This window comes from Rhinolophus hipposideros (assembly GCF_964194185.1).
Source record: "Rhinolophus hipposideros genome assembly, chromosome: 15".
Taxonomy (NCBI): domain Eukaryota; kingdom Metazoa; phylum Chordata; class Mammalia; order Chiroptera; family Rhinolophidae; genus Rhinolophus; species Rhinolophus hipposideros.
In genome coordinates, this window is record NC_138061.1 from 29,024,904 (window position 1) to 29,047,665 (window position 22,762).

The 22,762-nt window shown below is 39.0% G+C and overlaps 1 protein-coding gene across 3 annotated transcripts in view; it reads left to right on the plus strand.

Annotated features, from left to right (window-relative positions):
- MYOF (myoferlin) overlaps positions 1–22,762 on the plus strand; it is a 130,019-nt gene that overhangs the window by 45,279 nt on the left and 61,978 nt on the right. For 2 of the 3 annotated variants that reach the window (XM_081073980.1, XM_081073978.1), the window contains exons 8-21: positions 2,378–2,440; positions 2,526–2,576; positions 3,782–3,812; positions 4,263–4,378; positions 4,900–5,026; positions 6,300–6,403; positions 8,352–8,420; positions 8,514–8,557; positions 10,922–11,004; positions 13,059–13,097; positions 15,528–15,652; positions 16,803–16,919; positions 20,815–20,992; positions 21,499–21,623. In XM_081073980.1, the coding sequence (XP_080930106.1) occupies positions 2,378–2,440; positions 2,526–2,576; positions 3,782–3,812; positions 4,263–4,378; positions 4,900–5,026; positions 6,300–6,403; positions 8,352–8,420; positions 8,514–8,557; positions 10,922–11,004; positions 13,059–13,097; positions 15,528–15,652; positions 16,803–16,919; positions 20,815–20,992; positions 21,499–21,623 (1,272 nt within the window). The remainder of the gene's footprint in view (positions 1–2,377; positions 2,441–2,525; positions 2,577–3,781; positions 3,813–4,262; positions 4,379–4,899; positions 5,027–6,299; positions 6,404–8,351; positions 8,421–8,513; positions 8,558–10,921; positions 11,005–13,058; positions 13,098–15,527; positions 15,653–16,802; positions 16,920–20,814; positions 20,993–21,498; positions 21,624–22,762) is intronic. The other variant, XM_081073979.1, reaches the window with a different exon arrangement.

Below are 22,762 nucleotides of genomic sequence, written 5' to 3' on the forward strand. Positions count from 1 at the left end.
ACACGTGCAAACTTAACTGGTAAAGACAATGCAAAGTTCCAGTGTTACATATACTAAATTAAGAACCACTGGGTCTTGAAATCAGACAGCCTGCTTTGTCTTTGGTTGGAGCTGCTGGGATCTTTCTGGTGGTTTTGCAACAATTTTCTGACAGAGCCCTTCCTAATGGATCCTCACATCTCTTATGATGAAGCACATCATGTCACCTACTTCTGCCTTTGCTTTCTAATAAGCAGGATGCCTCTGAGGGATGACTCTGTGTGATTACGTAACCTTACTTTTAAAAGGTGTCAAAACATATTTGATGATAAAAATAATATATGTTGAAAGAAAGCAATTATGAGCAAAAAAGGTTTTGCTTTCCTCCCCCCCCTCCTTATACTGAAAATATAGCCTGGTTCTGTTGGCCTCTTCTGTAACATTCTGTAACAAAAATACTGAACACCTTCCTCAAAAATATTGAATACCTTTATAGTTATCACAAATGCCATAAAACTCCATGATTAGGGCTATGAAGAAGCTTGGGGAATTTTCCGAGTCCAGCCTTGCTGTACTGAGGATGTATGCGTTTCTGAGATTTCTTGGGCCTGTGTCTCATGCTCTGTTCTCTGAGCCCCGGCCTTTCCTACCACAGTTTCCTATCACAGTTCCTCTTAGTTCCTGACAGCTTCTCATCCCAGTTCCAGCTCTGGCTTTTGTTCTTTTTTCCTACCTCTATTCACAAAAGAAACCAGTTTCTTCTGTCTGGTGTTCTTGTTCCTTCCTCTGTTCAAGCTGGCCCCCACCTTCGCAGAAGGCCCCATTTTTGTCTCACCTCTAACTTCTTAGCTGAATCGCAGACACCAGATGCTGATAAGTTGTGTTAGAGCTACCTTAAGAGGTGGGTGGGTGCGTACTGCGATGGGGACTTTGAACGGACTTTGGGAAAGGCTGAGAGATTTTCCATGGGAGAACAAGCCTGGATTGCAGGGAGGGCAAGCTGCTTGATGCCTAAGGAGTAAGATTTATCATTTCTATCTAACACAGGGTAAATAATGTACTCAGCTACATTCTCAGGAGCCCAGCAAGCATCTCCACCTCAGAATTTTTCCATTTTAATGAATTTTTTTTGAGATTAGCTCTCTTGGTAAAAGGAAAGAGATCAAATAACTGAGCCAATTCATAAATCAAGAAAAGAATTTTACTGAAACATTCCTAGTTCACGTACATCTTTTTAACTAAGTGATTAAAGATGGTATCGCCAATAATGGGACAAACTGACATGTGTGTCCTGATGTGATCTATGGAAGTCATCACCATCACCTGTGTCGTTTCTTGTCCAATGGTCAACATGAATCTAACAGTGAGGAAACATTCACACAAATCCAGACTATGGGATATTCTATAAAACAGCTGGTTTTGATTAAAAACTAAAAACCAAAAATATGCAGAAGTACTGTTCTAGAGAAAAGGAAACTAAAGAGACACAATAATCAAATGCAATGTATGAATCTTGAGTGTTTCCTAGTTTTTAAAAAAAGCTAAAAAGAACTTTCTTCAGGACAATTGTAGAAATTGAATACTGATGTTAAATTTCTTGGTTGTGATAATAGTTTTGTGATTATATAGAAAGATGTCCTTGCTCTTAGGAGGTGCATGAGAATATATTTTAAGGAGTGAAGTGTTATGATATCTAGAATTTTCTTTCAAACAATTCAGTTAAAAAAAGGGGAGGACATTTTACTAAAATTGAAACATCCCAAAATGGTAACAACTGGTGAACACAGGTGAAAAATCATGTTTATTTTACCATTCTTTCCACTTTTTTTATATATTTGAAATGTTTCTGAGTAACAGGTAGGAGGAAAAAAGTCTCAGTTTAAGTAAATCCTCAATCTTTCTCTCTTAGGATTAAAGTTTATTGGTATATATAACTTTGTTTTTGTGGTACAACCTCTGTATATCTAATATTCATCTCCCAAGAATCAACCTCTTTAAATTTAGCTGGTAAAATATGGTAAAATGCTAGCAAATTAAACTCAATTTTCCAGGTCATGTAAGCCCTAAACAAATGAAATAACTTTAAACCTTTACTTCAGTTAGCTAGTAGATATCTGGTCCCAAATGAACAATTTTATTTAGTGAAATAAACACTCTAAATTGTTACGTAACCTTTTCCCCTTTTTCCAACATGCAGAGGTGAGTTTACGATGAAGTTCATGCAGCTTAAGCTTCGGGGCCTTTCCCAAGGCCCTGCAATGTGCTCACACGGTGACCCTAACTTGGGGTTTGTGTTTTGTATTTTGGGGGGAAGGCCCTCAAAATTATAGCATCATACCGACCAAACCTGAATCCACTCCTGCTAACATTCAAATATTTTTCGCTTTTGTTTTGACAGTTATTTTTCTACAATGTCCACATAACTCCTTCTGAATTGATGGATGAGATCATCAGCCTTCGGGTAAGGGGGCTATGGAGTGGGAAGGTAGTGCTTGCTAACTGCCAGATAAAGCCAATAACCTTTTCACCGCCCTTCTTTCTTCCAGGTTTATAATTCCCATTCTTTGCGGGCAGATTGTCTGATGGGGGAATTTAAGGTGAGTGTCAACAGTCAGTTTCATTCAACTAACGTGAAAGATGGACACTTTCGTAATGAGGAATCAGGTTCCTGGCCAGGTCTCAGGATGCCGATTTTGGTGACATCTTAGGGTTATGTATAAGGGACTGATGCCATGATCTTTGCTAAGGGCTGGCATGCTTGCAGGACATGAATGCCCCAAGGACCAGAAACCAGCTGAGTGTCCTCTGGCCTGGGTCAGTAGACTTGCAAAGTACAACACTTAGTAGCACCCTCAAGCAAGATGCGCTGAAGATACCACATCTGGGCCCTTCCTAGCATTCCAACTGGTAGATGGAAACCAGTGCACTGCCAAATAGGGAAGGGATGCTTTATGGCAAGAAGCCCATTACCCAACTCCACTTATGAGTGGCCCCAGAGCACCATTTGCTAAGCCAATTATTATAAATTGAATATGAAAGGCAAGCCAAACCAAGGATGAGAATCAGGGTGCTTTTCCAAGTAACTTATTGGAATTAAGGACAAATACTTGATCGGTGCCTTCCTAGTGATTCTACATAAAATGGGCTGTGTCTTGAAGGGAGGGGCTCCTAGTCATTACAAGTTCCAGAGGATAGTCTGGGTCAGGCAGACCGGTGTGTATTCATGCCCTGTCTGCCATCAATGAGCCACATGCCAAGATTTCTTGTCCTTAGTTTCTTCATCTATAAAAATGTGGTCATTGTGAAGACTATATGCGATAGAATGTATAAGGCACCTAGTGCCTGGCACATTGAAGTGTGCAATCAATGATTGTATTAATAGTATCATTAGCATGAGTTGGAGGAGAAGAATATTGGAATAGGAAGGTGGGCCAGCTGACTTCCTGTAAGGTGACCACAAGTTCAGGTTTGCCTGGGACTAAGGGGTTTCATAGAATGTGAGATTTTCTGTGCTACCAGGAAAGTCCCAAGCCAACAGGGACACATTGTTTACTCTACTGCCATGGTCCCTTCCAGCTTTAAGATAGCTCATTCATTCAAAATGATTGATTAAGTGTCACTTATGTGCCACACATCAGGCAAGGTATTAGGGATACAGAGAGGGTAAGATAGAAATGTTGAGTCTCAAAGAAAGTTAAGTCTAGTCAAGAGCATTGTATTTAAATATAATAATGATGGTTTCTTTGAAGTGACTAAACTGATTTTAAAATCTGTTTAAACTCCTTTAATTATTTTTCCCCAGATTGATGTTGGATTCGTTTATGATGAACCAGGTAAGTAATGTTTTCTCCATGAAATGGAAGATTCTGGAATCAACAGAATTTGGGGGATCAAAGAATCAAAAACACTTTTTTTTCCCTGATTGAGGAGGGGGAAAAATACTTAGCAGGGTGATAGTAGCTTAGCATGCATTTCTTTTTTTTTAAATCTAATGGTAATTATCCTAACATTCCCAAGTGCGTAATTTCTCTGTTTTGTGAGGATATTTTGATTTTATCAAAATTAAATTGTAGAACCAGTTAATTGAACTTAGAGAGTCCTGTTTGCATCATACCAGGGCAGGATGGGGTGCAGTGCAAACAGAAAACATTAATATAGACACTTGTTTAGTATGTCATGACAATACTTTGGAGAAAATGTTTGTTTATCTTGCAGCAGCGGAATCACAAACCATTAGCTTCTCGTTAACGTGTCCTTGTCCTTTTTTTCCTTTGTTATTTTAGGTCACGCTGTCATGAGGAAGTGGCTTCTTCTCAATGACCCCGAAGATGCCAGCTCCGGTGCTAAAGGTTACATGAAAGTCAGCATGTTTGTCCTTGGAACCGGAGATGAGCCTCCTGTGAGCCCCTACATTCTCTACTGTTTACATTTGTTCACTAAAAAAGGGAACCAAGAGTTAAGCAAGTTGGTGCCAGTGGTTGTGAAGTAGAGAAGAGCTTCTAATCAATAACCCCAAGCCTCCAATTCCTCCTGTTTTTTCTCCATGACAGAATTATGTTTCTAGCTCACTTAAATGCCTTCCTGGTGTCTCTGAGTGAGTTTTTCCATTCAGTATAGATATGTGTGTATTTAAGACTTGCACCATTTTATCTACAGAGCATGGCTCACTTGCGGAATCAGGCATTGCTATCTAAATGGTCAGTTGTCATTGTTTTCTTGTGATATATTGATTGAAGAAACACATGAACATTGCTTTTGTATAGCCATTTTGTTGAATTGGTGGCTGAATTCTTAAGCCTGAGACACAGGAAGTCCTAATGGAAACCGCTCCAGTTGGTGGTGTTTTTATATGAATTCATTTGGCTTCTTACCAGTGCTGCTTTTCTCTGTGTATAATTTGTTATCATGTGTCTCCAATAGCCTGAGAAACGTGATCGGGATAATGACAGTGATGATGTGGAGAGCAATTTGTTGCTCCCTGCTGGCGTTGCCCTCCGCTGGGTGACCTTCTTGCTGAAAATCTATCGAGCAGAGGATATCCCCCAGAGTATGTATGGATTTAATTCTGCCCTGGAATTATCAATTATCTGCATGATTAGATGTGTTAAAATCACATTGCAAATAGGGATTGGTGGTTTTTATCATATATTTGTTCGTTTGTTCTTAAAGGCTTTCATGAACTTATTTTCATTCATTCTGGCCCCATTGAAGGCTACCTGAGCTGGTTTATGGGGTAGCGAATTGGTCACTGATTCATGTTCTTTGCTGAGGAACATGTCACATTCTGCTCCAGCTCCTCTCTCTTCAGTGTTCCAGATCTCCTCATTTTAGAGAATACTAAAGAGAGGTCAGCAGTCAGTACTTCTAGCTCCTTTTATCCCAAATGAAAATGTGAACAAATAATTTTAGGAACAAATAAATGTGTTTGCGATTGGATTATTAACAAGGGTGGTTAACTGCCAATAACGAATTATGTCACTATTTTATTATGACACGTGTATTAAGTAATTGGATTCATTTAAGAGAATTATGTACAATGATTTTATTCATAGAGTAGTCCAGTTAGTCTTCTGTCCTTGCTAAGGACCTAGCATCCAATTTCCTGGCCCAGCCTGTCTTCTTCCTGCTGGGCCCTGGCACATAGGACCTCTTTCCAAGTCCCCAGGAGGTAGCACCCACTATTCAGGCCAAGGATCTCTCCAGAATTTGCTACTTTCACTGGGAACCGCCCCTCCCTTTTAAAAGACGCTATAATGCCTCCCCATACCATTTTTTCCTCAGAAATCTCTCAAATGAAATAAATAAATTGAAGCTCACATTATACTGCCTATCTGCTTAATTGATCTCTATTCACTTCTCTGTGTTAAAATAGATCTGCTGTTTGTGTTGATGTGTTACTTACGATTATGCCAAATTTTCCTGAATTTCTCTGAAAAAGTCACACGAGGCCTATATCATTTTGACCTGAATCACCTCTTCCAAATTGAAACGAGGCCTGAGTTTGAGAATTGTCCTGGATGGACTTTCTTTATTCTATTTTTTCCCCCTCATTAAATGATTGATTCTCCACATAATAACTTATGAGTTTATTTGTCAAGGTGTTCCTATTGATTTTAAAATTCTGGGGAGAAAAACGTTTTCTCTCTCAACTAAGACACCAAGGATTTCTGCAATACAGTGCTGCTAGCTCTTGCCTCTTTTGAGAACAATTGTTGCAACTGTGTTTATGTGTAGGAGAACATTTTTAATTTTGTTAAGTGATTTCTATTCTTTTAAGAGAATTAAATTTAATTTCTGCCATGCAACCTGTTACTTTCCAGTGGATGATGCCTTCTCTCAGACGGTAAAGGAAATATTTGGAGGCAATGCAGATAAGAAAAACCTAGTGGATCCTTTCGTAGAAGTTTCTTTTGCTGGAAAAAAGGTTTGTACGTGATCTACATGTAATTGTCTCTGGAATTAAATATGTAAACCACAGTGCTTTCTTTGGAGTGAATTCCTGCTTGTTCTTTGTTAAAGTGGCCCCCCGATGAGCTGGGCATTCTGCAGGAACACAGATTATCTGAGTCTGAACATGCCAGACTTCTCCACGGGTTTATTTTGGACTGGAAAATATGCAGGGCTCAAATTAGAAAATTCAATCTTTTGAAAAATTAGAATAGTGAGAGCTACCACCAAATTATTTGGATTATTTCCCAGGTCCAAGTATTATGTTAATCTTAGGCAAGCTCTCTAGCCACAATACTAATCCTTGGTACATGGAGAATATAGCTTCCCAATGCCCAGCTGCCCATTCCTGTCATGTTTTTCATCTCTCGTGCCCCAACGAGCTGCTGTAACTGGAGAGTGAGGCAGGGGAACCCCATCCCAGTCCTCTGGGAAAAGCTGGGGGACTCTGTGTAGGAACACCTGTCACCACCACTTTTACCTACAGAGATGGTCAAAGATTGGAGAGGAGGTTCCATAGCAGAATAAGCCTAGACCACGGACAATTGTAGGCATGAAGTACTAGTATGTTTTATGTGTTGGAACCACTCATTTATGAAAGTGAGATTTGGCAAATGACACACATGACGACTAGGTGTTATTTTCTAGGAGAGTCAATGGCGGGAGGAAGATAGTAGAAAAGTCCTCAGTTCGGGAGTGAGATGAAACCTGATTTAAATTCAGACTTCTCCCCACTCCATAAGCAGTTAAGGCAAATTCCTTTACCTCTGAGTCTCAGTGTCCTGAACTATAAATGGGGATAATAATAATTTTATACGGTTGTTGAACAGGTTAGTTAATTTGAGAAGTATTTATTATGACCCTAGTAAGTAGTAGATACTGTCTCCTGTGCTAGGATGTAGAACTGAGCAAGCAGTCACTGCTCTCCTGGAGCTTTGTAATGGAAGAGACAACAGTAAGCATGTAAACAAGTAATTGAATAATTCCAGAGTGCTAAGTACTACACAGAATATAAAGCAGAGGACAAGAGGTGATTGGTGTGGGGAGTTGGAGGGGGTGTTTAGCTAGGTTATCATGTGGGACACCTTTGAAGAAGTGACATTTGAGCAGAGGCCTGGATGATGTGGAGATCTAGGGGGCAGGTGCTTCCCGGCAGAGGGAGGAGCAGCTGTAAAGACATTTTCAGCGAGAGAACACCCAGGTGATGAGTGGAGCAAGCAAAGGGGAAAACTAAGAGATGAGGTCAGAGAGGTGTGGGTGGTGGGGCAGGTAGGGCTTTATGAGCCAGAGGAGGGATCTGGACTTTATTCTAAGTGTATGTGGGGAGCTTGAGGAGGATGCTATACAGGGAAGTGACGTGAAAGTGAGAAGCCAGGAGAGGAAGTGGGGATCCAGGTAGGAGCCAACTACAAGGGTCTGGGGGAGATCAGGCTCTACATGAAGATGGGGTGTCAGGATTTACTGATGGATGAGACATGTGAAGCGGAGAGTGATGTGATGGCTGACTTTGTTCTGAGTATGAGCAACCTGGTGACAGTGACGGACAAACTCTGGGACAGGAGCCAGTTTGGGGAGAAGGGAGAAGGGCTGGTGAGCAGGATCAGAAGATCTGTTTGGACATGTGAATGAAGAGACACTTATTATACAGAATGTAATAAGTTCTCAATAAATATTAACTTGAATCATTACACTAATACGTTATAAATCCAGCACTGGAAAATGAACTTTTAGTGCGTAGAAGAAGCAAAGATCAATATTAAACCCATGTCATATTTTGCCAAATCATTATCAAGAAAAGCATTAACTAGGTTACTAACTATATAACATACATAAACTGCTAGAGTCATAATCTAGTATGCATATATTGTAAACTTTTAGAAATAAGAAAAGTGAATGCCTACTGTTTTGCTTTGATGATTTTACAGGTTTGCACGAATATAATTGAGAAAAACGCAAACCCTGAGTGGAACCAAGTCGTTAATCTTCAGATCAAGGTTTGATTATCTTTTCTTTTAGAAGAAGTAAAAATATGAATAGTTACAGAATAAATTGAGAAATAACTGCTTTTTTCTGTTTCTTTTTAACAGTTTCCTTCAATGTGTGAAAAAATAAAACTAACAATATATGACTGGTGAGTTAAAAAAATGGACTTGTGTCTAACACAAAATTAAAGAATTAACATTTAGATGTTGAGGAACATTATTCTAGATGGTCTAACTCATACTTTTCAGTTTATTTTATTTTCTTTTAGAGGGAAGGGATAAATTGCTCCTCTGGGAATTGGATATTTTCTTTAAAAATAATAGTGCTGTTGCAGAAAAACTTTAGATATTTTAGTTCAACTGCTCATAAATAAAAGAAGGAAAAAATTATCTGAAAATGCCCCAAGATAAGGAATTAAATACAATTAGGCTGTCCAAAATAACCTCAGAAATGGAGTAAACTATTTCTTGGGAAGAATCCCCCAAACACTTTGTTATTGTTAGTCTTGGAAAGGAAAATGGGCAGAGCGACCTATCTGTTTGAATGCAAAGGAAATTCATTGAAAAGTTCTGATGGAATGTTTACTAGACCAACCTCCTGGCAATGATTGGCCATAATGAGGCCATTTTGGGGCGTGTCCTAGTTAGATGGGGCATTCAATTGGCAGCCCTAGCAAATATCATCATCTTCTTGTCATCGTCATCATCATTCTCATCGTCGTCATCATTACCTGTTGATTATGATGTTAGTTACTGGTTTTTGAGTACTACTATGTAGTCTTTAGAGTATCACTATGGAATAGCGACTATTAGTTCATTTTACAGATGAAAACACTGAGGCTCAGAGAGGTCAGGTAACTTGCCCACAGTCAGATACAGAGGCCCAGGTGGGCCTCCCGCTGTTGGCCCTAGTTTTTCCTTTGGCCAGATGTATTTGACTTTCGTGTTACTACCCTCTTGGTATAGCAGGGCGCTTTGGGAGGACAGGAGCAAGCTTCATTTTGTTCAGTGACCACAACACAGTTAATTGAGGGCCATGAAGGCTTGGGGACAGAATGTCCCTTCCAATGAGTGTGGGCTAGTTTTAAGGCACTTGGGACCTTCCGGTGACATTCTAGAGGTGCTCCAGGGGCCTCAGGAGCCCTCAGGGGTGTGGGTTTGACCCCTACATAGCTCAGGTAACCACTCTGTCCTACAGGTTGTGCAGTAGACTGATCGCTGCACCATCCCTGAGCTACCTATGGTCACTACAAATGCTGAGATTCTTTTCTGACCTCGTCTGCCCTCTCCAGAGCAATAGTGTGGCTTAGGATGCACAGGACCCTGTTTCAATGGGGGAATTCTTGGATCCAGCTCTTACTTTACATACCGTATAAGGTATATGCACAACTGAGGGAAAACTAAGGATTCTTTAAATGTAGCCTAGACCCTTCTTAATGGATCAAGATGCAAGCCTCATGCATGGGGCTTGATACCCATACATAATCATTTTTCTTCATGCCAACTGTGTTTAATTTGTCACTTTCTATAACCTAATACTGTTATATTTTATGTGATGTATAATATTATATATAAAATACATATATAATATATAATATATAATAATAGTATACTATAGTATAATCTTTCCTCAAAGTGCTTCCTCCCAGGGGTCTTAGACTTCAGAGTGGGTATGCCACTAGATGGAATAAAGAAGAAGAAGAATTAAATATAGAGAGAATGTTATTAATATAAATCTTATTTTTCACACGTACTGTGTGCCCAGTCAGGACCATTTCATGGGTTAGGTTGACAGACTATTTAAGATACCCATGGAAAGATACACAAAGTTGTATGTATTTGTAGTGGGCAAACTTGTCCTTACCATATAGATAAGACTTAGGTTCTAGACAAGCAACTGTAGTCAAAAAATAGCATCTATCACACAGTAGGTGCTCAGTAAATATTTGAATTAAATTGAAAGGGAATCTTCTACCTATGAAGGCCCCTCACATATATATATACCTTATTGTAGTTTTTAAACCATCATGGTAATTAGTATGAACACAATAAAATATGTGCAGTTATTCTATGGAATATGATTACATTACACTCATTATGTAATATGCCTGTAGTTGATTCATTCGTTTTATGACAATGGTGTTGAGTGTGGCCATACAAGCTCGTAGGCAAATCCCTCGACCTCTGTAAAAATCTCAGTTTCTATAACTGAAGTGAGTTGCCTGACTAGATAGATCAATGTTTCTGAAAGGGTGGTTGGAGGACCATCTGCATCAGAACTAACTGGGATATGTACTTGTTATAAATGCAGACTCTTGTTCTCCAACTCTGCTTTTATCAAAAGCTTGGATAGGAAATGAGAGTCCGGGGTTTCCAAGCAGTGTTTAAAGTACAGTTAGGCCCACTGGACAGGATGATTTCTGAGGTCTAAGGTCTTTTCTAACTCTTATTGTTGTTGAAATGAAGATATATCCTTATACTAGGTGGAGGCCTTAACCTGTTCTTTTACACAGGGACCGTCTTACCAAAAATGATGTCGTTGGAACAACGTATCTACACCTCTCTAAAATTGCTGCCTCTGGTGGGGAAGTGGAAGGTAAGTTACACAACACAGCTGGGACAAGACAGGGTGCCAAACTTCTGGAGAAGGAATGAACTAGGGTGGCGGCCACCTGGCAGTGGACTTTGTTTCTTCAAAGCCAAATGTGATGAGCCTAGTGAACCATTTCAGTGATGTTTTCGTGATGGCCATCCAAAAACTCTTTCTCAGTAGCTGTTTGATAAAATTTTGACTGTCAATAGAGAATGCTAGCACCTTATTTTTAGAGCAGGCCTGAAACAAGTTCACCCAAATATAAAATAATATTCTCTTTCTTAATTGATTTCTTTGGCAGGAAAAAAGAGGTCAGATGGCAATGAACCATGTAATTTCTACTCCTTAAGATAATGTGTATTTTGTTTTCATGCATTTCATGGTAACAGGCATTGACAACCAATTAACTTTTCTTTTTGTTGTTTTCCATACGGAAAACTAATTGCCTGTACCTGGCATTACGGTTATGTGCATATGTCAGAAATTGTAATAGGGAATGAAGGAGAAAAATTAAGATGGTAAGAGAAAAGATTTAATGTTAACACATTGATAATATCAGCAGCTTATTTTTTGTTACCAAAATAAAAAATAACATAAATTCTTATAATTTAAAATTATAAATTCTTATAATTGCCCATACATTAAATATTGAGTAAAGTGGGAGAATTTGAGACAAATTTTGTCTTGGGAAATCTAAGGTTCCTCTCATGGTCATCTTGTTTAAGAGAGAACTTTATAGATTTTTTAAAAAATATTGCTAATCAAAGCAACAGATACCATGAATAAGAACCTAGAAGATAAAAGATATGCTGAAGAAGATACAGATTTTCTTTCTCAAGAAATTTAAGACAAGCAATTAGAAATTCTGGGAAAAAGAAAGCTGAACAAAGAAAATGTAGTCCAAATATAAAGTCATATGTGGCATTATTTTAAGCAAATGATAGAAGTGAAGAAAGAGATTCCATCTGAACATTCTGTGCTAAGTGGCATAAGGGACCTATTACTGGAACAGCAGGTAACAAAGGAAATGTAATTGTAACTCCTTTTCTCCGCAGAGAACAATAGTAATATGGTTGTTATAATGTAAGCACTATTGTTTTTTATTTTTTATTAAACTTGTAGCCAAAGCTCTAAACAATGTAAATTTCATCACCCATTACAATGTAAAAGTATAGAAAATAGAGACTAGAAGTCTCTATAAATATAGAAGATAGAGACTAAGAAGCCTGTTCTTATCATGTAAGGAATCCAGATATAAAGGCTAGATTAAATCATTGGTTAGATAAAGATTGGTTAAAGACTACAGTTATTGATTAAAGGTAACCGAAGAAGTGATTGAAAATCACTTGGTAACTATATGAGAGGGTAAAAATTATTGAATCCATTTATCATTAGCAGGAAGTCATTAGATAATTACCTAAAGAAAATTATTCAAGAAATGTTGGAATAAGCATTTCTCTTGGTGATATGGTGGTAACATCTATTCATCCATAAAAACAGAATTGCTACATGCAGTTTTAGCCCCTGATTCTGAGGTCTTCTCTCAATGGAGGCCCTGAAGACAGTCTGTTACAGGGTCTCAAAATAACAATGGGCAGCAGGCATCTCCCCAAAGAAAAAAAATAATGTACTATAAACTACAGGCCTTTGCTTACACAGACTCAGAATACGTTCATTTGGCTTTGCTGGCCTTGGTCCCATCTAAGTCAGACATAAGACAAATAAATGTTTTATTAAAAACATGAAATGTTGGTAACATCACCAATCCTCCTTTAGTGGTGAGACACTAACTCTTCTCAGATTGTTGGCTGCCCTGGGGCTGGAGAAGTGGGGTTATTTCATGTGTGGCAATTCTGCCAATTGTCACAAAGTTTTGAGCCATTTTGCTTTTAAGCGGCTAGATTTGTATAAATCATAAAAGCGTCATGTGGCTTGGGTCTGCTTTAGGATTTTTCTGGTGTTGCTAAACCACTTTGGATTTGGTTAACTTTTTTAATGTGTCTTTGGTAATGCCACGTTTCTCTTATGGTTTAACCAATTGTATTTTTACTATGTAGATCTCTCATCTTCGGGATCTGGGGCTGCATCATACACAGGTTTATGCTTTGTAATTTTGCCATCTTCTAGATCTTCCTATTATCTTATTAAGAATTTATCAATTGATTGCCTTTAGAACTTTTTTTTTGACATTTTGCTGTCTTACAAATAATTTTTGTATGTGCTGTATGGTTGTCCTGCATGACTAAGCTTAAAACAAATGTGCTAACCAGGCATTGCTACATGTCTCATGTTTTCACCTAGATGCAAACCATCCTGTTTGGCTTCATTGTAAATAATTGTGAGATGTAACATTTTTTGTTATTGCTGTTTATGTTCAATACATAGAAATATGGAGCACTAAATCAATTGTTTGAAATGTATGAAATAACTTTCCCCCACTTTCAACATGGATCTCTAGGTTGGAAGATGCTGAATGTTTTCCGTTTTGTACCTTGAAGGTCTTCATCTTCCAAATATGAGGGATCATACCCTGTCCTTTGGTTTGCACGGCTCTTGCCATTCTTTGCAAGTTTGCTCAACGCTCTTCCACTTGACCATCACAACTTCCTAAGGCAGATGTGCTCCTAATAGAGGAGGTTGCTGAGGTTTAGAGAGGTTTGTCATCTAACAGACCCATGCTAATCACCCAGGTTTGTGGTGACAGGGAAAAGAGCTATTGCTTGTGAGAAAGCTTTGCAAATTTTAACTGTGTCAATATACAGTGTTATCATCTGTCTTTATGTAATTGCACAATGTTACCTTCTTATGTTTTTAAGAATCTATTTCATTATCTTATAATCAGGCTTTATGTAAATATTAAATAGTTCTTAGTTTTGTAACAACCTTCTCAGATTTGGTAATACTTCCTTCCTTCATTCATTGCTCAACCAATCATCAAACGCCAACCAGTACTAGATGTTTAGGGAATCAAAAAAAGCATGCTTGAATCTTGCCTCTCCCCCTGAAAAGAATTTATAATGTCACAGAGACATGCAGGTATTTGAGTTTCAAAAATTAAATATAAAGTAAAGTTACAGAAATTCAAAATGCCAAGGAACTTCAGAGAGGTGTGGAAAATATTGTTTAAAAAATGGGTTGTAGCTAGGTTGGAGGGAAACCCTGATGGCCAGGCTAAAGAATTTTTGTTTTACTTTTATAAGCTTTTGAGGAAGGACACTGGGGCATTTGATGTGACAATTGTGCATAAAATGGGTTAAGAAAGTTTGGAGGCAGGAAGTTTGTGAGAGAATAGGCTGACATTTATTGCTTTCCTGCATCTTACTTTAAATGTTCCTTTTCTCTTGATTTCTTCACTGAGATCACAGTTCAGCTTATTTTCTGATAGTGTGCATGGTTCCTACCTTGCACAAAAGTGCCCAGGTCCATTTACACATGCAGGAGAGCCTCATAATGAAAAAGTTCACAAAATACATGTCTATACAGTTTTGTCAACTGTTAATAGGAATTCTGCTCACCTGCTACCTTTTACCTTTTTCCCTTAGTTTTAAGCATTGAGTTGGAAAGTTCCATAGAGGTGACCTGGTCAATCTCTTGTCCATTAACAGGAATCGCTTTGATGAGATCTTGAAAGACAGGCTGAAGTCTTGGCCTTAACATTTCCTCTGTCCCTAAGAGATCTGTCCTATTGTTTGACATCTCTAATTCACAGTAAGACCTTCTTTACTGAGTGAACCAAAGTTGGCCTCCTCATAACTCCCAGCAGTGGTCTTTAGCCTGCTTTTAGAGACAAATTCATTCCTATTCCATATGGGAGCCATTCTAATGGTTTTAGGCAGCTTTTACATTCCCCCATGTTCACCCACAATCTCCCTTTGACTCCTGCTATTTCCTTACATTGCCTTCAGTGCCCCTCATTGGGGAGTAGTCTTGCTAAGACCAGGTAGCAGAAATAAGGAGCATATTGGATACTCATCACAGATAGAATGTAATGAATGGGGACTTCGTGTTTCTTATGAATATCACATGCTTTTATAGGCATAGGCAGGCAGTTCATTGTTATATATGAAAATTTCAAATGTCTTATATATTTTAACGAGACTAAATGATATTTTTTGCAACAGGTAAATTTAATATGATATCATTTAAATTATATCCCAAAACAATATAATCTTTACCCCAATTGCCAATGACATGTTTTAAAAAATACCAATTATAAACTTGCAAAAAATGTGAAGATCATCTTGAAAGTCTTATTACTCTTTCATTTGAGTAGCATTATCTTTTTGTAAGAATAACATGCTTTCTTGAACTACCTCTAACATGTTTTTTATTTAATGTTTTATAGCAATAATAAAAGGAAATAAGGCAAGTCTCACAAGTGCTTATATTTCGACTAATGCAACTAACTCACAAAATGGAGGAAAATAGTCTCACTCAGCTAACTAATAACTAATATTTATTTCAATAGATTGAGTGTTAAAAGCTTATGATTAAAAAGCCAATCTAATGATGATGTTATCTCCCAGCAAATACAGGAGAAACAGAGGTGGGCTTTATTCCAACATTTGGACCTTGTTATCTGAACCTTTATGGAAGCCCAAGAGAGTACACTGGATTCCCAGACCCCTATGATGAGCTAAATACTGGAAAGGTTAGTTTCTCAATTAAGATTTGTCATTAGTGAATGTTGATTAATGAGATTTCTTCTTATAATGGTGATAATTAGGTCTCATAATTAGGGAACCCCTAATACACACACACACACACACACACACACACACACACACACACACCATATGACTGACTAAGGGTAAAAGTCTCACACTCCTCAAGTCTTACGATGAAAGAACAGGAAAGGATCTCGGAGATCATCTGATTGGTAATTGCAAATGCATAGCATGACCATTCCCCTACTCCTACACTTAGGGCAGATGTCACCAATCAATGCTAGTGAGCAAATGTCCTGCCTTAGAATTCTGTTCAATGCCATGTTTTCGGAATTTACCAAATGATTAGAAGTGACATGCCTAATGAAATTCTTTGTTACTTTTGATCTGATCCAAGTTCTTTATTTTGTGGCTGAGAACATGGAAGCCCAGAGCTGGGAAGTACTCTTTCCACCACAGTAGAAGCCAAAGTAATATCTTTTAGTTAGCCCCCCCACCCCAAACCCAGAAACAGGCTGAGGTAGGAAAAAACACCCTAGGAAGAAGGTAGAGGACTAGCTGTGGAGGTGGGAGCTTTCCCTTCCTCTCCAGAAGATTCTGTGGCCAACACTGCTGGATATGGTGGGAGGAGTAGCCGATATTCATCCTTACCCTCAGCCGCACCCAGGACATCTTTCTCCTTTACTTTCTGCCTACTCTGAGACTTGTTGTCCTGGTTGCCAACATGGCAGCCTTCCTATTCTGAGAAGAGGAGAAAAGGAGTCAAGTTACTGTAGGTAAATGCAGAGTCGCTCTGCTGAAGTAGGGTGAGGGAGGCTGAGCCCCTTCCATTGTCACCCCCCCCCAGCCTCTGGGACCCCCTCCTAGGTCCCTAAAAGCCTCTGACCTCAGTTATGGCTAAGATCCCTTTAGCCCTGTCTCCCTTGGCTCTCTTTGGGATGCTACCTGAAGTCATTGGCTCTTCTTTCAGATACCAAAAACCTGAATCCAGCCGAGATAGTTACTGACTAATTCATTTTGGAGGTTAGGACCATGGAAGGAGACCATTTTGTAGCTGGATTCACCTGACTAGAGAGACGTTCTTTTTGCTGCTGTTCATGCCTCGAGGAATAATCCTGTGTTGTTGCCTTTCAGGGAGAAGGAGTTGCCTACAGAGGCAGAATCTTGGTTGAATTGAGCACTTTTCTTGAAAAGACACCACCCGATAAAAAGCTTGAGCCCATTTCAAATGATGATCTGCTGGTTGTTGAGGTAACTGTTGGAGTGTGGATACAAAAGATGGCAAATTGGACAATTTGTTTTCATGCACAGTTTCTTTGTCACAGACCCGTAATATTCCATGCCTTGTGGGGTTATAACCGCCTTCAGGAGCTATTATTATTATCTGCTATTCTTTATCCTGCTTGACAAAAATGACCCCTTTCCCCAAATTCACTTCTGAAACTCTACTCTATACCAACTCCATCTACAAAGTACACTGGTCATTGATTGGAAGGAGAGCCCCAAGGCCCCAAAAAGGTAAAACAAACAAACAAACAAACACCCATCTGTGTCCAATAGACTATAACTTACAAGCTTTACCTTTCTTTGCTGTAGGTAGTTTTGCCCCAAGGCTACTAAGGGAAGCCCCTAACATCCAGATGTCCCTAAATGGTGTTGGTTGTTCCTTCTCAGCCACTCTTTGTGCCCTGAGGGCACAGGGAAAGTGGGAAAGAGCTGGGGAAAGGGCTGAATTGTCAGCTGCACTACTCCAGGACAGCCTTGCTCTGGGGCAGGTAAGCAGGTGGCAGGGGCGCCCTTGTGGAGTTTGGACCTGTGAGGTGGTCCAACAAGATGCTCCATCTGGGGCCACTTGCTCTTAGTGTGTGGTACCCACTCTGTGGGGAGTTGGGTGATTCCCGGGAGCCTGAACTATTGTCTCATATCCCAGATTCTCCTGGGTGAGGGTCCTATCAGGGCTTCTCCAGGTGATTGCAAGTTGTACATGGGGGAAATCCAGAGTTCTAATGGAGCGATGGCCATGTGGGGCTGTGCAGGGCAGAGCCAGCCTATCCAAAGGCAGCATCCTGCCCCTACACAGAGCCTCCTCATGCACCTTCTCTCTTCTCTGCAGCCCCCACATTAACAGATGGCTCTGGCTTAAATACTCATCATGGTTTTTTCAAGGCCCTGACTTGAACCCCAAATTATGTTTCATATTTTTGCTCCTTCCCTTCTCTGTCACCATCCTAGGTGGTTTACAAAGAAGAAGTTATGATCTCTATATATGTCCTGACTAGCACAAGTAACTTCCCACTTTGTAATTTTTACACAATAATTCACACCAAATCCAGAATTGGCATAGCATTCTTGAACCATGAAGAGTTCAGAGGGCTTAGTTATGGGTAGTTAAGGGGACTCCTAACAAGTGACAAAAGTCCCACAAACCCCTCTCTACCAAAGTGACAGTGGACTAAGCTAGAAAAGCTTTTAAATTCACAATGCCCCAGCAGCATCTTGGGAGGTGGGGCCTCGATATAAGTATATTTTAAAGCTCTTCAGGTGATTCAATGTGCAACTAAGGTTACAAACCAATGTTTTAGAAAGACTTTCAAAAAAGACTGTGACTCAGACGGGTTTCTGATGAAATCCTACTGGAGGTTTCAATTATACCGTGTTGAAATTTCTTTAACCAAAATAGAGGTTTTTGTAATTGTAGGATGTCCCGGGGTTCTTAAGACAATGAGCTACAGTCACTGTCAGACGTTCTTAAAATGGTCCTCAGGAAGTTAAAAATAGAATTATCGTATGATTCAGTGATCCACTGCTGTGCATATACCCAAAAGAATTCAAAGCAGGCACTCAAATAGATACTTGTATTCCCATGTTCGTATCAGCACGATTCACAATAGCCAAAAGGTAGAAGCATCCCCACAAATTCATTGATAGGTGAATGGATAAACAAAATGTGGTACGTACATACTGTTCAATAAACAAAGAAGCCATTAGACTGAGGTACTTTGGTGACTTATATAAGCAAACCAAAACCTAAGCTTATAATTGCTTCAAGGTTAAGACATTAAAACCAAAGGACAATGAATCACAAACAGCCAGCTAGGTTTTCTCAAATAACGCAACCACATAAGTTATAACCAATCAAATTTGTTTGTCTTCCTTCCGCGTCTGCTTTATAAGCCTTCCCCCAGCTCCTGTTGGTGGAGCATGCCTAACCACTTCGGGTTTGTTGCTGATTGATTCTAATAGACATGTGCTCAAAAGTCTTAGACGTTTCAATATGTTTCAGTTTACCTTTCAACAATACAATGTAGTATTATTTGGCCTTAAAAAGGAAGGAAATTCTGATACATGCTGTAACATGGCTAAACCTTGAGGTTACTATGCCAAGTCACAAGGGGACAAATATTGTTTGGTTCCACTTATATGAGGGACCCAGAGTAGTCAAACTCAGAGACAGAAAGTAGGTGGGAATGGAGAGTTGGTGTTTAATGCATACAGTTTAATGCATACTGTTTTGTAAGACGGAAAGAGTTCTGTGAATGGATGATGGTAATAGTAGCACAAAAATGTGAATGTACTTAATACCATCGAAACGTACACTTAAAAATGGTTAGCATACTGAATTTTATGTTATGTGTGTTTTACCACACACACAAACAATGTTTTCAAAACAATTGTCTGAGTACTTCTGTAAATGAGTGACCACAGTCTGGCATCTTACAAGCCACAAGAACCAGCTATGACTGTGTTTCATTTTATAGAATAAAGGCACTGGTATGGATGAATAAGGAAGGAAAGGAAAAATCAATTAATAAATATCCCACCGGGATCAAATAATTTTTATTAGCTTCCTAGAGGTGAAAGGTATCACTACTTTACTACTTAGATTACACAAATTGGTAGCAAAGTAGCAATGGAAAAAAAAACCACATACAACACCAAAAAGTCATGATATGCCAAAGTTAGAGAGAAGGCCTCCATATCTTAAATTCAAGGACTACAGAGCTGAGAGTTCTTTCTCTAGGGCTGTCAAACTAAAATTGCTATGGTGAGGAACTTGTTATGTAATTTGAATATTATCACTTATGGGTCTCCCAAGTTCACCAATGGAGCACATAGCCAAAGTGGCTACACTATAGTAATGACTGATGTTCTCACCCCCAAGCTGGACAAGTGTATACAGAGACTGGGTACCAAGAGGGATCCAGAACAGACTAGATGTGGGCAATATTAAGTGGCAGAATGCCCAGGACTTAATCAAGTAGAGCAACGTAGGCCATTGCATGGCTCTGTTTGACTGAACAAGGCAACGTGTGCAAAGATTAGTAGGGATGTGATACATAAAGAAGGAGAGAAGCCATCTGAGCAAGTATGTGGAGCAGTATGTGGATTCAAGAGACTTTTGTGCCCAAGTCAAGGGCAGCCTAAAGGGCTCCTGGTCATTTCTACTAGGCCGATACTCAGTGTGGTCATTGTTGGCTGTATGTTCAACTCCCTCACTCACATATATTCAGTAAACCAGTAATTTGGAAGAAACAAAGTTTGATTTCTATTTCATAAAAATAAGTTCACCTAATTTTACTTATTTTTAAATCTGACCGTAACAGTTTTTATTTTTGGCCCTGATTAGAAAATTAATACTTAAACAATTCAAACAATTAAAAATGTATATGCTAAAAAGTAAAGTTAGCCATAGTCTTTGTACATTTCCCAACATAACTGTTACCAATTTGATTTATGTTCTTACAGACTTTCTACATGCCGATATAAAATATATATTTAATGGGTTCACTTAAAAATAAACACCTTTTTTTCCAATGTTTGCACATGTGTGACTATTAATACTTAAATATTTTTATGAACTTTCATTTCATTATAGGGGTGTAACATAATTTGTTCAACCAGTGGCCTATTGCTAGACATTTGTATTATTTTCATTTGTTTCTCTATTTCAATCAATGTTGCAATAAAAATTCTATCTTTGCCTGCTTGCGTGAGTACAAGGGAAACTGCTAGGTTCCAGAACATTCTTCACTGGCATTTAATTCAACACTAATTATTAGGTTTAGAATTATAGATGCTAGAAATCTACATGTAAATTGAAGCAAAAAGAGTTTCACTGAGTCCTGTATCTGCTCATGCTTTATAGAAATATCAGCGAAGGCGGAAGTACAGCTTGTCTGCTGTGTTCCATTCAGCCACCATGTTGCAAGATGTTGGTGAGGCCATTCAGTTTGAAGTCAGCATTGGGAACTATGGGAACAAGTTTGATGCGACCTGTAAGCCTTTGGCATCAACCACTCAATACAGCCGTGCCATATTTGATGGTAAGAGGGACACTAACTTTTCTCTCCTGTACATATTTACAGTGGGTGCAACACAGAACAAACCCCATGTGTCCAGCGAATGCTTTTAAAAAACAGAAAATTCTTTTTTCTTTTTTTTTGGTCCCACTTCTAGAAAAAAAAATATTTAGAATAGCAGTTTTCAGGGACAAATACACACAATCTAATCTGCTATTCTCTGTATATTTCCTGCTACCGTGTTATATAATCATCACTGATGTTCAGATACATGATCCTGAACCACTAAAAGATTCTAAGATTGTTGTGTTCAGTTTACAAGGGAATTTTAGAGATTTTCAAAATAGGCTGAATGAAAAAGAACTTTCTGTCACTCAGTTGCTTAACTGAATAAAATTAATGAACCCGACTACCCCAGACCATTCCCCAAGCATGCGATTAATCAGTAACTCAGTTTGCACATGTCTTTAATAAACATGTTGTTTATTTCAAGTGTCCAGTGTTCACTCACTTTCAATATTCTGCGCTAGGAAACTACTATTATTACTTACCGTGGGCCCATACAAAGCCAGTTGTTACCCTAACTTCATACTGGGAGGATATTAGTCATCGCCTGGATGCTGTGAACACTCTCCTAGTCAAGGCAGAACGGCTGGTAAGTTTATCTTTTTTCTGCATCTTCTTTTCACTAGACAGAGTGAATTATATATTAGTTAGGGTGCAGGCTAAGCCCCTATAACACAAGATCTCAGAGCATAATGGTAAGCAAGATAAAAGCAATTTCTTCAGTAACAGTGATCCAAGACTGTATGGAGGTTCAGTGGTGTTGGGTGCCCAGGCTCTTAACCCCTTGTTGCTCTGCCATCACTAAGAAGTTGTCGTTAAATGTGTGGGAGAGGCAGCTACCACTAACTACATCCACCCTCCAGACTGAGGGAAGGGGAAAAGAGGGGGAGAAGATGACACAGGCCTTTCCATTGAAGAGAAAGACCCAGAAGTCACACACGTGATTTCGACTCACATTCCACTGGCCAGAATCCTGTCATGCAATCACATCTCACTGTAAGGGAATTGGGAAATTCAGTCTTACATCCAGGAAAGCATATGGCCAGATAAAACTTCTTGCACTGTGAGAAAAGGAGAATGGCTGTTGAAGTGGGTGGCAACTTACAGTTTCTGCCACAATTTTTATGTGAAGAATGGTGTGGAGAATGGTTCATTCCAATAGAAATGCAAACCTTAGAGCTTTGCTGGTAAAGCAGTAAAAATCTCTGCTGTGGGAAGAGGTGGGTTCAGAAGAACAAGAGGCTGACATTTTCCACTCTTGTGGTAGACTAGAGGCTCTTTCCTTGTTTGGAGGTTGGGGGCTTCCCTCTGGAGGAAACTGCATAGATATGGTATCTGTGATTATCCACCTAGTTGTCATTGATGATGAGAAAGGAAACATTGTTCGGATTTTCTAATTAACTCAAAGATATTAAGTATACTAGGTATCAGTATAAAATCCATGTGGTATTCGTGTTTTGTTTTCCAAATTATATTAATATTAATTTTTTTCCTAAGATCTAACCTCTGTCAGGACTGGACCAAGACATGTAAGGGTCCCGGAATATATGTGATCTAAGACTCCATGGGAAAAAATCTAAAAATATTGTTTTATGCTATAAAGACAATATTGAAAGAGAATTTTAGATTTAAGTTAACTTAAGTATGATTGTCCACATAATAAAGCTGCAATGAGTATGCAGTACAGTTGTGGTATTAATTCCCTATCCCCTATCTCAAGGGAATCGG